This window comes from Pogona vitticeps, chromosome 5 (assembly GCF_051106095.1).
Source record: "Pogona vitticeps strain Pit_001003342236 chromosome 5, PviZW2.1, whole genome shotgun sequence".
NCBI lineage: Eukaryota > Metazoa > Chordata > Lepidosauria > Squamata > Agamidae > Pogona > Pogona vitticeps.
In genome coordinates, this window is record NC_135787.1 from 94,325,357 (window position 1) to 94,343,622 (window position 18,266).

An 18,266-nucleotide genomic window follows, 5' to 3' on the forward strand; every position below is an offset into this window, starting at 1 on the left:
GCAGTGGTTCCCATCCTTGGATGACAACTATATTCCTGGATTACAACTCCCAGAAATCCTCACCAGCATAGTTAGTGGTGAAGGCTTCTGGGAGTTTTTGTCCAAGAACATCTGGGGACCCAAGGATCAGTGGTTCTTAATCTAAGCATGGCCTGACTGAGCAGGAAGGGCATGGATAATGGAATGTTCATCTCATTACCTGAAATGTATGTATGCATGCATGCATGTATTGCCCCTGTATGCTGCCTTTCTCCCAGCAGTGGGATTCAAGAAAGCTCACAAGATACAAAAATTAAAACACAACACACGAAAAGCAGTTTAAATAAATATTAAACATTGAAATATTAAAACCATCACATAAAATAATCAATATAAAAGCAATTAAAACAAATATAAAAGGATGTATTGGTAATCCTTTTGCTTAGCATCGTCATTTAGTCGTGTCCGACTCTTTGTGACCCCATGGATCAGAGCACGCCAGGCTCTCCTATCTTCCACTGCCTCCCGGAGTTTGGTCAAATGCATGTTGGTCACTTCAATGACACTGTCCAACCATCTCATCCTCTGTCGTCCCCTTCTCCTCTTGCCGTCACACTTTCCTAACATCAAGGTCTTTTCCAAGGAGTCTTCTCTTCTCATGAGATGGCCAAAGTACTGGAGCCTCAGCTTCAGGATCTGTCCTTCCAGTGAGCACTCAGGGTTGATTTCCTTTAGAATTGATAGGTTTGTTCTCCTTGCAGTCCAGGGGACTCTCAAGCATAGTAAGTCACAACTATAGTAGGCCAGTTGAATCAGTGGGGATTTGCGAGTCAACTTCTCTGTAAGTTCCATTGATTCAGTGGGCCTATTCCAATTATGATTTGTTACACTAAGCAACAGGATTTCAATCATTGTTTCATCAACTGATTTCCCAATGCAAAACTCTGCTAGTGGACCTTTTCCCCATAGACAGAAAGGCAGCATTGGATTCTACTACCCTGATGCATCAGTGGCTGTAGAGAATGTCTTACACCTTTGGTCCTACTCCAGTATAAAATTAGAAATTGTGCAACAAGATGAGAGGAGAATGGTCAGAGGTGATTCAAATAATACCCCATGAGCTGAAGATGCCATGGATTTTCAGCCTAATGGAACTACCCATCTGTAGCCCATAGCTCCTTTCCTTTCATCAGCTGATGAAACACAAAATTTGAACTCCTATTGTTTGGTGTAATAAATTATAATTGGAGTAGGCCCATTAAATTAATGGAACTCACAGAGAGGTTGACTCACAAACTTCTTATTCTTGATTTCACTAGGCTAAAAAAAGATACCAATGCTCCTCATAGTACCTCAGGATTTGTGGTCTGCCACAGGCAGTTTGGAAATTCTGGGTGCTACTGTGCATTAATTGTGTAATTTGGATATTATTATTTTTTTGCACAGGGGAAAGATGCTTGGTATGGTACTGTGAGTTCTGTTTTGTAGAAATCAGCAGGCTCATGTCATCATGTATCTGCTAGACCTGTTGCAGAGTATCCACATAGAGGTACAAGAGCAACAATAACTTCTGGATTCAGCCCTTTGACACTCAGAATGATTACCTGAGCATAATTTCCCCTTTATAACAGAATGACATCCATACTGCCTTCTAAAAGATAAGAAAGTGTGTGTTGTATAGAGAAATACACTTGTTAAAGGAATGGTGATAGTTTTAGCTAAGTTGGAGATGTCAGGAGCCATGGCTGTATTTTCATGTCTAGGGAAGAAAAGGGAAAGTATTTTTCCCTAGAGGGACAAGAGAAAGATGTGGGATAGAAGTGACATCAGCAACCCTAAGAATAACAGTCCAAGGTCAGTACAGGTCTGAGCAGGTAAAAGACAATCTAGGACAGCCATTCTTAATGGGGGCCATATGGCCCCCGGGGGAGTTGCCACATATTTTTCTATTCTTTTACTTAAGTTGTATCTTTCTTTGACAGGGAGCCCTAGAACCCAAGAAGAGCTTCTAAAAGGGACAGAGGCAAAAAAATTTTTTTGGGAATGGCTGATCTAAGAAACTCTCTCTCTCTCTCTCTCTCTCTCTCTCTCTCTCTCTCTCTCTCTCTCCCCTCTCCCTCTCCCTCTCCCTCCCCCCTCCCCCCCTCTCTCAACCCTTTTCCCCATTCAGAGACATGATTCTTCTTGAACATAGGCTGAGTTGCATCTAGTCACTCTCAACAGAGCCATGGCCTAACTGTCAGCCTGCTGCTGATCCTGTGTACTTTGGACATACAGTGGTGCCTCGCTTAACGGGCGCTCCGTTTAGCGACAAAATTGTTTAGCAATGACTTTTTCGGAGCGTTTTTGCGCTTCTTTCAGCGATGGTCCCTATGGGCGATTTTTGCTTAGCAATGGCTGGGACCATGCTTCGCATAGCGATTAAATTTTGGGTCCCCTGTTTCGCTTAACGATGGTTTAAACAGTCTCATGTTTACTGTTTTTTAAAAGTTAAAGTTTACTGTTTAAAATGTTTGAAATCATAAAGTGCACTTAATAAACCCTTTGTTAACCAAATTTGACTTTGTTCTGACTCTTTTTTAATTTGTTTTTGTATTTTTCCCCCCATTGAGATGCATTGAATAGGCTTCAATGCATTTCAATTGGGGAACTGCGTTTCGCTTAGTGATGTTTCCTATTCGCTTAAGGACAGCAGTTCGTTCCTATTGGAATGGATTATCCGGTTTTCAATGCATTTCAATGGGAAGCCGCGTTTCGCTTAGCGAGGCACCACTGTATGTATTTGTGTGGGGCAACTAGTACATGTGACCTGACCCAAAGTTTTACTAAGGAAAAAGCAACAACATTTAGAATGTATAACCTACAGAACTAAATACCATTCTTTTCTTTTCCTTTTCTCTTTCCTTTTCTAGATGTTCAAACTGCTATCTAAAACCTACGCAGATGCACACCCTGGCATCTCAGACAGATCAGAAATGCGCTGTGGTGGAAATTTTGTCAAACGAGGTGGCATCATTAATGGTGCAGAGTGGTACAGCTTTGCTGGAGGTAAAAAATTGTAATAATTTAATGATACCAGAAGTAGCTTTACATATGAAATTTTAGATCACTACAGGACAAAAAAAGTCTTGACATAAAGAAGTCTTACTACATTATTTCCAACATTATAAAGAGTCTGGTGGGCAAAAGGCTGGTACTATATTGGTGAAGCCAGCAAGTAAAAAGGAAGCTCCTTCAGCTAAATGTGCCAATGTAGGCATGGATGCTTTATGACCCACTAAGACAAACATAACCCAACAACTGTCTGTTGATAGTACTGGACAGGGAGCAAAAACAGGAACTTTACTGATCCCTCAATGGACCCTACTTAAATGGCATCTGACTATAGTCAATATTATGAGTCACGGGTTGTGCAGGTTTTAAGTAAAACACAGAACTCCAAATATTCCATCATTGTTTTGAAGAGTTCAGTTATTTAAGCCCTTGAAGCTAATTTGTTGTTGTTGTTGTTGTCTAGTTGTTGAGTCGTGTCCGATTCTTCGTGACCCCATGGACCAGAGCATGCCAGGCCCTCCTGTCTTCCACTGCCTCCCATGGAATTGGTAATTTAAGCTAATTACCAAAATCCTATTAGTTACACTCACCGGTGTAATACAGTTATATAATGTCAATGGTGAATTGCCACAAGTTAAGAAATCAGTGCTGCCTGATCACCTTATCTACCTCCTGAGAAACTTATATGTGGGACAGGAAGCAACAGTTAGAACTGGATGTGGAAACACTGATTGGTTCAAAATTGGGGAAGGAGTACCACAAGGCTGTATATTGTCCCCCTGCTTATTTAACTTATATGCAGAATACATCATGCGAAAGGCCAGACTGGAGGAATCCCAAACTGGAATAAAGATTGCCGGAAGAAATATCAACAACCTCCGATATGCAGATGATACCACTCTGATGGCAGAAAGTGAGGAGGAATTAAGGAACCTTGTAATGAGGGTGGAAGAGGAGAGTGCAAAAAACGGTTTGAAGCTCAACATCAAAAAAACTAAGATCATAGCCACTGGTCCCATCACCTCCTGGCAAATAGAAGGGGAAGATATGGAGGCAGTGACAGATTTCACTTTCTTGGGCTCCATGATCACTGCAGATAGTGACAGCAGCCCCGAAATTAAAAGATGCCTGCTTCTTGGGAGGAAAGCGATGACAAACCTCGATAGCATCTTAAAAAGCAGAGACATCACCTTGCCAACAAAAGTCCAAATAGTCAAAGCTATGGTTTTACCTGTAGTGATGTATGGAAGTGAGAGCTGGACCATAAAGAAAGCTGACCGCCAAAGAATTGATGCTTTTGAATTGTGGTGTTGGAGGAGACTCTTCAGAGTCCCCTGGACTGCAAGGAGAACAAACCTATCCATTCTAAAGGAAATCATCACTGAGTGCTTACTGGAAGGACAGATCCTGAAGCTGAGGCTGCAATACTTTGGCCATCTAATGAGAAGAGAAGACTCCCTGGAAAAGACCCTGATGTTGGGAAAGGGTGAAGGCAGGAGGAGAAGGGGACAACAGAGGACAGATGGTTGGAGAGTGTCATCGAAGTGACCAACATGAATCTGACCAAACTCCGGGAGGCAGTGGAAGACAGGAGAGCCTGGCGTGCTCTGGTACATGGGGTCACGAAGAGTCGGACACGACTAAACAACAACAAAGAAATCAATGTAGGCATTTGCTGTTTTGGGCCAATTTCGATGACTTTGTAGCAACGTGCTGCCAAGATTCATGCTGATTGCATTCATATCAGTGTAAAAACCTAATAGGATTTTGGCTAATGCGTGCTACACTAGCAAGAAGGATCTGTACACAGAAACAGTCTCTGGACCGACAATGGCATGTGAAGTTTATGTAACTATGTTTATGTAACCGTTCCTTGAGATGTTGGATTTGGCTACAGTGAAACATGCCTTAGTTACATCCTGTTTAGATTACTATAACACACTCTATGTGGGGCTGCCTTTGAAGGTTTGTAAACTTCAGCTGGTGCAAAACTCTGCAACCAGGCTACTGACTGGGGCCAACTACAGGAAGCATATATAAGAACTGCAATGGCTACCAGTCTGTTTCCAAGTCCAATTCAAAGTGCTGGTCATTAGCTATAAAGCCCTGTATAGCTTGGGTCTAGGTTACCTGAAGGGCCTTATATATGCACTTTCTCGGCAATTAAGATCACCAGAGGAGGTCTTCTTCTCAGTCCCATTGCCAGCTGATGTGGGGGGGACACAGGAGAGGGCCTTTCTGTATCTGGATTCCACCTGTGCTCTGGACCACCAGTCTATATATGTTTTGTGTCTCTAACTCTTCTTTAGACCTTAGCTCACAATCCTTTTTAAAAATAAATCTTGATATCTTAGAAGCTTCACTTCCATCATAAAATTAGGTTGTGTAAAGGCCTCTGTAGGTGATACCCATACTGGTGTTTTTTTGGTAAATTTGTTGAATAATCTTTTTCCAAATTCCTAATTGAGCTCTTCTTGTCATATGTGAATTGAAATGTTTCTGCTTTTTGTACCACAGAAAAGCATGCCAGCCGAACTGCAAATCATGTCCTTCCAAATTGAGTAGTTTATCATTTTCCAAGGTTATCCATTCTTTTATCCAGTCAAATACACATGATCTATAATACAAAACCCGATCTGGAAGACCAAAACCTGAGGGGCGGGATCTGTTCTTGACCATCCTAGAGTACAGGACATGCAATAATGGGCTCAAGGTATAGGAAACCAGATTTTGGTTGAACAGCAGGAAAAACCTCCTAATTGTTAGAGCAGTACAACAGTGGAACCTATTACCTTGAGAGGTCGCGAGCGCTCCAACACTGGAGGCATTCAAGAGAAACTTATATAATCACCTGACAGATATCCTTTGATTGTATTCCTGTCTTGACCAGGGAGTTGGACTTGATGGCCTTATAGGCCCCTTCCAACTTCACTATTCTATGAGTCTGTGATTCTAAATATTGTATAATAAAACAGTATGCTATTCTTCTCCAGGAATGGCAGATTTTAATTACCTTCATACAAACTGTTTTGAAATTACTTTGGAGCTCGGGTGTGAAAAGTTTCCTCTGGCTGAAGAATTGTATCCACTCTGGGAGCAGAACAAAGAGGCACTTCTGAAATTCATGGAAATGGTACAGTTCTTGACTGTTTCTCCTCTTTCCTTGGTGGGTTGTCCACCAACAATGTTTTATAACAGTATTTGCTCAAGGCCCTCAGCTGCTTTGAGTGGCAATTCACAGATGGCTCTGAGGTAGCCTTCTCCCATATTTGAGATGATAGCCAAGGACCTAGGGAAGCATATCCAAATTCTAGCTGTCAAACCACTTCCTTGTGTTCATTTCTAATCCCAAATAAGGGATAATGCTACTCTGCAGCTTCACTGATTATTGAAGGCAGAAATGTAAATATAAGTATTGATAGGGCCTTGGGAACTATGCTACCCATATTGGTGCCTTAGACAAAATATTTAAATTGTGTATTGTTCTCACCAAATGCTTTAGCTCCCCCTTTGACCATACTGCTTTGCCTTCTGCTCTTGGACAAGCCTTCCTTCTACAACTGTACCAAATGCCTGTCCCAAGCATGTTTCTGTCCTTCCATTCCTCTCAAGTAGTATTTCCTGCACCATCCTGATAATGCATAGTAGAATCTGCTTTTCTCCTTTTTAAAATCACTTTCTACCCCTTTTCTCCTCTTGCTCTGCAAAAGTTGCCTCCTTTGCCAATTGTTCTTGTTCAACATCAGAAAGATTTCATAAATAATTTGCTGCTGCAGCAAAACTGATACTCCTACCACATGGGTTTCTTTCTTTCTTTTTAAGCTGCCACTTTGGCTCACCCATTAACTGGTATGATCTCTACTGTCAGTTAAATGGAGGAAATTTACTTGCATACACCTAATACATATCTGGGGAGTACAGCTGCACTCCTGCTTTTCTCATCACATTGCTGGGCCAGCCCCATGCTCCTTGTGTATCTGTTGAGCATGGAGCTCTGAAACCAAATGTAGACTGATCTTTTCCAATCCTCTGGCCACTGCAGAGTTTTTCAAACTTGCTGGCATATTGAGTGTAGCTCCTTAACAACATCATCTTTCAGAATTATTCTTAAATTAGGACGGGCAATGCACAACTCCCAGAAGCCCACACACTGTATCCCAGCTTCCTGAATCTTTATTTTTGTTTGTAAGATAGGGTTTTAAAAGTCCCCCTTTCCCTCATATCAGGCACAGGACAATTTCAGCATGTTTTGATCCCAGCTCAGAAGCTCTGTGCCCCACCAGATTTCAGTTTAGTAACATTTGCTTACCAATTGGTGCTTTGGGAGTGGAGGGGTAAATTTTGAGAAAGAAAATGAGGATGAGGAGTCATGGAAGCGAGTGCTGTCCCCCAAGGTCCATAGATTGTTATGGTTGGCCTCTGGACAACTGCAGATTGCCCACTCTTGTCTTAAGTCTGTATTTGTGAGGCTCCAGCTTACATTTTTCAAACAAAATTTGTTTACATTACTAGCCTGGCAGAACCTTACCAAATTGACCCAATTTTCCCAGTAACCAACAGCTATAGAGTAATAAGTGACCATGAAAACTGGGAGACACCCCTTTCCAGGCCATTAGAAGATAACTATCAAGCCTTGTTCTGAAGTGCTTGTTCATGATAATGATTTAAAGTTGTTAGGATATGTCAGTTACTCTTCATGGGCTTTAAGCGTTATTCTTTATTAAGCAATGCTGTTGTATTTGTAGCTTAATCCTTCAGTAAAAAGGACACACCAGACCCATAAGTTGATTTTATACTGCAGCTGATCTGCTTTAGTGAATCCAAAAAGGTCTGAAAGCCTTAGAGATGAAAAGGCCTCCTATAAAGATGACTGAGTCAAATCACTCTTATTGTATTTAGCCATAGGCCATTATAACAGAACATTGACCTCACCTAATAACAGCAGGGAAGATTACTGGCTACACTATGGAGCAGAACATTAAAGTAAGAAATCACTTGAATGACTAAGAAGCTCCTCATTTGAAACATTTGATCAGATTTTTCCCCTCACTGCCATTGCAAGAAGTCTGCCATGTACATGTATTAAAACACTCCCTGCCATAGTTTGGAAAAAAATTGTTACAAGTAACAGCACTTGTAGCTAATTGTTTTGAAGGTTAATGGGGAGGAATGGGTATTTTCCTCCTCTGGCAGATACAAATAACTTGTCAGAGTTTAATTCAAACCCTTCTCCTCCTTCCGTCCCCAGTTCATTATGACATGCACCAGATGATATAAAAGATTTGGCCAGCTGCTCAATGAGCAAAATATAGTTTTTTTTGCAAATGCAGATCCATGAAAACTGAATGGAAATTTACAAATATGCATTTGGTTTAAAATCTAATCTGTGCTTAAAGCCAGCATGGTGTAGTGTATAGTATTGTACTAGGATTCAAGGCAGGAATACTCAGTATGGTGTAACAAATACAGTGAAGGGCTAGGACTCAGGAAGCCTGGGTTCAAATCCCACTGAGGCATGGAAGCTCTCTGGGGATGTCTAACTGGTAAAACTCGCTCCTTAAATATTTCACTTACTTTAAAAGCCCTATTAGGTGCACTATGGAACAGTTCCAACTTGAACTGCTATATAGCTCAGTGGTTTAAGCTACAAAGCCAGAGTTTGGGAGTTTGACTCCCCACTGTGCCTCCTTGATGGGGGCCGGGCTTGATGATCCATAGGATCTTTTCAGCTCTGCAGTTCTGAGATGATGGTGCTGATGATAATTAAGGGCACATAACAAAAGGACTCATTCTTCAGTTATGGAAACACACTGAGGTGTTGCAGTGGTAAGCTACTCCTTGAACAACATCTCACACCACTCAAAAAGTATATTAAGGTCATCACAAGTCTGATATGTCTTGACAGTGCATAACAACAGCAAGTAGTCTATGTTGCAGAAGGACTTCTTAACACAAAAGATACGCAAATTAAAATTTAAAATCCAATAGTATCCTTCAGTGTAAAAATGGGCTGTAGTGGATAGTACAATGGAAGCCTGGGATACTTTGTACAGTCTGATCAGCATATCTTGGAAAAGGATACTGTGAAGCTGGAGAAGTGTTGAAAGACAAAAATTGGTCAACATGATCAGGGGTCTGGACTAATTCTTTAGTGAGAAAAGCTTACAATGTTTGCAGATTTTTAAATCAGAAGGATGACGAGGGGAAAACAGGGCAGAAGAGTGTAGAATTATGCATGGTTCTGAGAAAATAGATTGAGAGAAGAGGTTCCTCCTCTCTTTTTACACTAGAACCCATGGTCATCTGCTGAAGCTGAATGATAATAGATTAATTGGAAGTACTTCATCACCAAGTGTGTAATCGGACAATGGAATTTGCCATCACAAGATGTAGACTAAACTGGTGTGATCCAACATGACTGTTCTTGTGTTCTAAAGGTATCCAAACAGTACTGCTCCGTGCAAGAAGATACAACCACATGGTGTTTGTGTGTACCTCTTAGGGATGTTTTTTCCTCCTATTTCTCTTGGCAAAACTGATAATAATATTGTCTTAAAGATAATCTGAACTGTTTTTCCAATAGCTTGTACTGAATTTTTAAAAACAAATAGTCTTTTAATTTTTTTTTTAAAACCCTCAATGTTTCTCCCTTTGCAGGTTACTATGGTGGCATTTCTTCCTTTTGTAGTACCTCCTTCTGGTCACATTATCAGGCTTTTTACAGTAGATGAACATTCCCGTTTTGTTCTCTAATCAGACTGTACCGGGATGAAACTAGATAGATGCTTGTACTCTTTGGAAAGGGGAAGCAGAAGTAATTATGGCCATACCCTAACAGCCACAGCCTTAGAAACATATGGTCACTACAAGTTAGAAGCATCTTGATTTAAGATAAGTTAGAAGTATCTTGATGGTCAACACAAGTAGTAGAAGCATCTGAACCTGAGTCACCAATTGACATACTTTTAGCTTTTGTGTCTTATTTCTCTGCATAAAGAAATGTTGCATATTAAAGTCAGTTATGCTCTGGATCAGTCAATTGGAAGGACCAACTGAGAAAATACCATTGTTGCAGAAGCAGTACAATCTTGGTAGTGATGTTAGATACGAACATCAAAAAAAAGATATGAACACAAAAGTATTGCCTATTATTTAAATTTATCCTATTCTTTGCAGGCTCATCGTGGAATAAAGGGAATTGTATCTGATAAATTTGGAAACCCAATTAAAAATGCCCGAATTTCAGTCAAAGGCATCCGCCATGATATTCTTGCAGGTAACAAAACTGGTGTAGTAAATTAAGGACTGAACTTGGATCTTTTTATTCTCTGAATGTTACATTATATTATTTTCATTTAGGAGGTAAACCGTATGTTATTGAATGAGAGACACATTTATATCCCTACACATCCTATCAAGTCATCTTAAAAAAATCAAATTTTAAAAAAATAATTGTAACAGAACTATAAAATAATCATGCCATTAAAAAGACAACAGGATAAACAGTGGTTACATATTTACTTCATAGACACCTTACATTGTTTCTGGCAACTTAAAAGGGAGAGTGATTAGTGTAGTTCTTTAGAGAGCTCTTTCTACACCCATGGGGCAGTCAGGCCCTGGTCTCTGAACTCACATGGTGTTCAATGGGGAGGAAGACCTTCTGCTTTTAGGAACCGACAGGAAGACACTTAATCCACATATACCCACACAGCTCTCAAAGCCTGGGATATGTCACTCTGGCACTTGGTATTCCACTGAAGAGTTTAAATAATGCCAAGAAAACGTAAATGTGAATGGTGTCAAATTGTGCATTGATTCTCTTTGGAAACAATGACAGAACATCATTTTATATTTCCTTCACCAAAGTTCCTGTGCCATTTGGCTTTCATATATAATAAGTGGATAATCTGGGAACTTGCTTTATTTAGAAACCAACGTATTCTCCCTGATCAGAATTTTCAATCATATAAAATTATGTATTTTAAAAGAAGAATCAAAATACTTATACTTTTGTTGAACATGTTTCGTTTTGATTACTTGCTGTAGAGTATCAAGGCATACATGTTTTCTGAAAAAACATTTGCAGCACACGCATACAATTAAAATGTACATTTCCTTTGGCTAATGTGTTTTTTCAATACTTGATTCATGTAGTCCTCAGCACATTTCTTTAAAAAAGAAATTGTTTTCTGATCACGTGTATCTATGATCTAAGAGCCAAAGAGGCTTGCTCTGAACATCCAAACAGACTGCATTTATTATCAGAGTATATAATCACAGAAATGAACATTTTTTAAAACTTGTCTGCTACAAGTGTTATTTACAGGACAGGGCACATTTTTTTTCCTCTTGCTTTTGCTTCCCAATGGTTTTGTGAGAAAGATTAGGTTAAGAGAGGGTGCTGGTCCAAGGCCACACAGTGAATTTTATCCCTGAGTGAAGATTGGACCTAGCAATCCTCAGCCCACTAACCACTGCAGGGTGCCCCAGTTCCAAAAGTTACGTTGATATCCATGTGTTGCTGTATGGTTTTATACTGGCTAAAGATTAAGAATTAGACATATGTTTCCTTTAGCTGCTGATGGAGACTACTGGAGACTCCTGCCTCCTGGTACATACATAGTCAGTGCCCAGGCTCGTGGCTACAGTAAGGTCCTGAAGAAGGTGACTTTACCTGCCAAGATGAGCAAGGCTGGACGCGTGGACTTTGTCTTGCGACCCCTCAATGGTAAGCCAGCTCAATTTGCTCATAAGTCCACCGGAAGAACAAATGAGCGATTTGACCCACTGGAACATTTTGAGTCTCATGCTGAGCCAGAACCAAAAGAAGATGGGAGGCGATCTGTCCAGCCACGAGAGAAACCTTGGTGGTGGTCTTACTTCAGTGCTCTAGATCAACAAAAACCACTGTGGCTGCTAAAGTATAAGTAAACTGCTGTATGTTTCCCTCTTCACCTGATCACACTAGCAATTAATTGCAGTTCCACTATTATTTTCAATAGTAGTAGAAGCATTTGAATCTGAGTCTCCAGCTGATATACTACTGTCTTGCTTTGCTTTGTCGTGTTTTTTTCTCTGCATAGAGAAATATTGTATATTAAAATCAGTATGTTCTATGTAGATGTTGTGTAGCTGTTGTTCCCCACTGCTGTGCTTCGCTCATGCCAGTGTTGTTAATCATCAGATGTATTATTTATTAGGAACTAAAGTACCTGAAGAGAAATCCTTCTGATCCTTTAATGCATTTTCATACATGTCTTAACACATTCATTATTGCAAGTGAAAACACCCTGTAGGAAAAACTGAAAAAGCCTTTTCTTCTATAAACATTACTTCTGCATGACTTGGTGCATTAATTTCCCTATTTGAAATGGTTTATTTAAAAACCATCTCTTAATACTGGACTGGTTTTCATGCCAGAAGAATGGTGAAATAAGAGCTTTAAATGTAAGTTACCAATGGCTTGAACAGATCAACTGTATTTTAAAGAACTGAAGCGAAATATATATACCAGCTTTGTTGGGACTAGGAGAGGGATGAAGTTGGTTGTCATTGACCCAGGCTGGCGTGCTAGCCCTCTGCTCCAGACTGGACCAATCACACTAGCCTGAAGCAATGCCCTAAAGTGTTGTTTAGGCCCTCAACTAAAGAAAATATGAATTCTAGGAGAAAAAGAGAAGGAGCATGCTACAGACATCATTTTTGTAGGATCTGAAATCCTATTTTGTAACTACAGAAGGCCAAGCGTGTGCAAGTCAGTTCAAAAAAGAAGACTGATGTGTACAAATCTGAGTATAGTAAAAAGAAGAAATCAACAGATAAGGCAGCTCAGGCAGCTACTCACTGTCTTCAGAGCAAAAATATTGGTAATGATTGAAAAGCTTGCCACCATAGCAACAATGTCAGTGAAGTATTTGAATTAGAGCTAATACCACTTACATTATTTCTAGTATTTTTATTCATTTAAATACTTTGTTGAATAGGTGAGTAGTGTTAGTATTCAGCATAACTGGGACTACCTTTTCAAGTTCACAATTAAGGTAATGCAACATTCACTATCACCTCTCAGAAAGAAACAAAAAATTTACTGGCACTATTAAATCTGGACCCAGAAGAAGCAACTTCTATTTTAGATGAAGACAAAGATGATGGAGAGATACACCAATACAATGAGCCCTATGGATAGTTAAAAAAATGAGGGAAGGAAGAATCTCCAAGGATTACCTCAAAAGAGGTCTCTCAGCCAGTACGATCCAATTAATTAACTTAATTATTTTTATGATTAGCTAGAAGTTGTCTGTGTATGGAAAATGGAATATACTACAGAGCATATTAAGATCTAGAGCACTAAAGTGTTTTGTCTTTCTGATTCATCTTCTACAGTAACAGATGAAGGAAATGAGAAAAATAAAGATGTACTTTGTACATCTGAGGGCTTGTCTACATGACTGGGCTGGAGTTAGGCTAAATTGGGGCATTAGGAGGTAGCAATTATATCTAATACACATACCTAGTATACTTCTCATAAAGCTCTGGTCAAGAGCCTTCCTGCAACCTAATATACATACCAAATACACTTTTCTCTTAAATGTATCATTGAGAGCCTGCTCACAACCAAATTGAACAGGTTTTATCTGGACCATTAGAAGAAAACATTTTTATAAACATGATGCAGAGCATTTTTGCTGCCCAATTGGAGTCTTTAGAAAACTCCTCTGTCCCTTCACCAAGAATCAAAATAAGTGTTCAATAAGCCAATATCCTGAAGTGGCCTTCTTATCAGGCCACTTCATGTTATTGAGACACCAAAAGTGAAGGATGTTTCATTTGTTCCCAGCAATCAAATGTGCTGGAGATGAACCAAAAAGAGCCATCCTACCTGCACCAAAAAAGTACAAACCCAGACATGGCCAGAAAGATGAAAGTAATGTTGCAGAACTTTGACATTTCTGTCTTCTTTGTTTTTGTCCGACATGCCAGAAAAACATAGTTACCTCTTCTAAAACTCCATCTTTGGTTGTAATAGTTCCCAAGTATTTAACAAATTAGTTAAAGTAATAATGGTCATTATTTTCAGATTTACAGTGTTAAAAAGATGCAACATGAAAGGAGACAGAAAATGGAAAGACAAATGAGAAATTTTAGGTGCCAAGTCTTTGATGTGACATGCTTCTTTGAGTAGGCAGGTGACATGGAAAACAGATTACATAAAGTCTTTGATAAAAAGGACCAAGAGGAGACTTCCTCTATGGCAGCCTCTATGTGGGGAAGGAGGAGCCCAGCTCTACTGATAAAAGCAGCAGTACATGGAGGGATCTGTTTGATCCTTCTTCTGTAGCTCACAGAGCAGGTGAGCAGGTGGTGGACTCTGAGAGGAGAAAGAGGGTCCCAGGTCACCTGATAAAAACAGGGGTATCCATGATTTATACAACTTATAAGTGAAAGAGAGGCCTAACCTTTATTGCATCTGGCCACTGTAGAGGAAGGGGGAAAGAAATGAAGTGGCTTGAAAAGGGAACAAAGGAAGAGACAAAGATCTCCCCACCCCCCGCCCCCCAAAGTAGACACTTTCTGGTTAGACTATTATTTGTTTCACACTACAAAGTCATTGTATTATGTCCTCTGAGATGGCACAACAAAATCAGTGAAATCCAAGGACAATATAGTTGAGATTGTATCCCTCCCCAGCCTCTAAATTCGAAACAAGCTAATAGTGTGCTCACTAGGCATGAAAAGCTGACTTACCATTGGGAGGGTAGGGAAAATGAACGAGGGTTGGTAGGATGGCATGCTGAACAGAAAACCCCCACATTGCATTATTTTTGTGGAAAGTTCTACTTCCTCTGTTCATAGGAAGACATAATCTTTCTGCATGAATGGACTTTTTTACTGGGCCATATTTCCTGATGCAGAACAGAAGAAAAGGCAAACATCACATGCAGAAACATTCGTGGAGAAATGGAGAAGAGATTTAGAAATGGGTTGGAGTAGCATTACCTTAAAAAACCCATGAATGCTGAAATACAAAGGTGACATTTAATATTTAAAGTTTTAAATAAAGTTTGCAAAATGTGGAAAACCATTATCCTACAAAAAATATTGCACACATAAATTCCTAGGGGAGCAGAGAATCCTATTTTGAGGAAAGATAGCTTAGTCCATACAAACTAAATACTAAAAAACTAGAACCAGATACTAAATTAACACCACACATCACTGAATATGGTATCACACTCTTCAGAGCTTGATTTCTAAGTTGAGAAAACCACCAAAAACATTTGAATCTCTTCAGGTTTCAGCTAAACTGAAATGAACACATATGGCTGGGTTTTTTTCTGGCCTGAAAGCAGACAGGTCAACCACAAGGGAGGGAGCAGGTCCATGTGGCCCCAAGATGTGGTTCCGAAGTGGCAGGGAAAAAAGCACCCCAGGAAAGCCAAAAGGCCATGAGAAGCAGGGGGTCGCCACAGTTGTCTCCAGCACTCCCAGGCACAGCCAGCTGCCCATCTTGAATAGATTAACATAAGATTTTTATTTTTTATTATTATTATTATTATTTGGAGGCAAAGAAGAGAAGAACAGAAAAATCATATTAGTGTTAAGCAAGCAGTTCGTGCAAGTAACGGCATTACCAAATGCTGACGTTATTACCAAGGAAATATTTGCTTTTAAAAATCCAGACAAACTAGAGAGCTTGCATGCACTTAATTAGATTTATACTTCTCGGAAAGCCCAGGGACTTAACTTTGCATGTTCCCATCTGGGCTCTGCCTTCCAGCGCAAAACCACTTATGTTCAAATTTGCAAACTGTGGGAAACTACCAAGTTCATTTCAAAACTTTCTTTGCATCTATCAAACTTTTCAAAATAAAAATATAAAAACCATATAAATAGTTTCCTGAATTCCAACATGGAAACATTTGGGATTGAATCAAGAAGTTATTATATTATGGAATTCTTTCTCCGCTCCCCCTCTCTAATAAATACACAGGGAGTGGGAAGGGAGTGGATAGAGAGTACCTTTATAATGGCAAATACAAAGAGCCAATGACCTGGGGAAAACTTTGCAGCTCTTTGCTATCAATCATCGTTTTGCAGAAGCAGAAGAAAATCTTCTCATCTCTTAGTGAATGAAATTCAGTGGAGCATGGGTAATTTGTTTACTTTGCAATTATCTTCCATCAGTGGAGACAAATTGATTTGTACAATAAAATTGAGGGTAACCGCAGTACAGATGATATCTGCAACTAAGTAGGACAGGACTAGTATTATTAGCTGGGAATACAAAATTACTGTATTTATTTTTCCATTTAATATATGAGAACTGGGAAGTTGGCATACTAGTTATATTTTGTAGAACAATCTAGCATTCAGAATTAGTAGCCTAAATTAGCTGTTATTCTTAATGTCTCAAAAAGCCTCAAAATATATTGCAATATTTAGGGGGTTTGTTTCCAAGAGGAAACTACAGAAGTGTCAGAAAATGACTAAAATAATTAATTATTTCTTATATATCCATTTAAATAATTTTAAACTGCTGTTCAACCTTATGGATACTAGCATAGCATGCAAGTATATAATCAAAATCATTATAAAAAGTATATTTTTATGAAATAAAATTAGGTTGAACTATTTGATAATATTGAGCAAACTTTACAGAATAGTAAGCATCCCAAATTACAGTGGTGCCTCGCACAACGGGCGCCTCATAGAGCGATGAATTCGCTCTACGAGGCCGGTTTTGCGATCGCAAATGCGATCGCAAAACGGTGCTTGCATAGGGCAAAAATCGCAGAGCGAAGGTCGGTAAGCGGTTCGCTTACCGACCTTCGCTTTGCGACCCACCGATCAGCTGTTTGGTGGCTACAAAATGGCCGCCGGAAGCCCCAAAATGGCCGCACGCAGTGTTTTCGCGCCCTCGTAAAGCGAGGGGAGGGCGTGAAAATGGCTGCCGGCCATAGGGAAGCATCGCTGAATGGTGAGTATTCGGCCCAATTGGAACGCATTAAACCATGTTTAATGTGTTCCAATGGCTTTTCCTGCCCCGTTCAACGATGCTTTCACACAGCGAGGGTTAATCCGGAACGGATTAATCTCGCTGTGCAAGGCACCACTGTATATGGAATCAGACAAAAGCATAAGGCTTGGAGCATGGATGCATTCTGGGCAAAACACAAATACCAAACCTACATGGGCTACTTGAGATGAATTACCTCCAAAGCAAACTGGCTGTTGTCCAAAGTGGATTGATGCAAACAGGACTTTCTCCCCACTTAATGCACGCAGTGGAGAGTGGTTAGTTTCAATTGTGTATAAAATTTAAATCAGTTTTTGAACCATCTACAGGCAAGCTCTCCTAAAAATAAAACATTAGACTGGGCAGAGGTGTGGCTGCGTGGGAGGCTTATGATTAGCAGCATTAGCTTCCATCCAGCTCTTATCAGGGCCCTCTGGTTTTTAATTCCAAACACTGGTTTTAGGAAGGCAGCCAAATTGACTTATCGACAGTTGTTCCCATGTACTCTGTTTTTATTTGCAGTTTGAATCTGCAGTGATTCTCCTGGAATTTGGCAGGAAACTGATCAATACTTCATATGTCATGTTCAGGCAAAAGGCATTCCTCTCCTCCCACCAAAATTAAGCAAATAAATAAATAAAATTAAAAACGAAGAACACAAGGAAGATGAGACATCCCTCAAAGAACAAAAATACCCCAAGATAAAAAGTAGGCATGAGCAACCTCCAGAGGTCCGTGAGCTAGACTCACCCACTCCAGCATCTTGGAGGGCCACAACTGCTCCTGCACCCTGACCCCCTCCACCCACAAAAGACTTTTTTTAAAAATTAAATAAAAAATGTCCTCTGGCTGTTTCTTCATGGTAGCTTCCCACAAAAGGAGGAGGAGGAGGAGAATTTATTTATTTATATTTCATTGGACTTCTACGCCCGCCCAGAGTAGACCTTTGGTTTAGATGGGTGGGGTAGAAGTCAATAAAATAAACATAAATTAATTTTTCTTCTTCTTCCTCTTCTTCTACTTCTTCTATTTTTTTTACAATTACAATTTGAGGAGTGTGGAAGTCAGGAATGCTATGGTGAAAAACATGGCAAAAATGCGTCCCGCATCCCCTAAAAGGCTCAAAGGGGTTCTTAAGCCATTTTTAAAAAGCTGTGTGTGAGAGGGCTGAAAGCCATAAAGGCGTTGGGGGCCATGTTTGGCTGGTGGCTGC

At 39.9% G+C, this 18,266-nt stretch overlaps 1 protein-coding gene across 2 annotated transcripts in view; it reads left to right on the forward strand.

Moving 5' to 3' along the window:
• CPZ (carboxypeptidase Z) overlaps positions 1 to 12,379 on the forward strand; it is a 69,289-nt gene extending 56,910 nt beyond the window's left edge. For both annotated transcript variants that reach the window (XM_020805774.3, XM_073001014.2), the window contains 4 exons: positions 2,892 to 3,027; positions 6,027 to 6,166; positions 10,210 to 10,309; positions 11,612 to 12,379. In XM_020805774.3, coding sequence (XP_020661433.3) covers positions 2,892 to 3,027; positions 6,027 to 6,166; positions 10,210 to 10,309; positions 11,612 to 11,967 — 732 coding nt within the window. In that variant the 3' untranslated portion in view covers positions 11,968 to 12,379. The remainder of the gene's footprint in view (positions 1 to 2,891; positions 3,028 to 6,026; positions 6,167 to 10,209; positions 10,310 to 11,611) is intronic.
• The last annotated feature ends 5,887 nt before the right edge of the window (positions 12,380 to 18,266 follow it).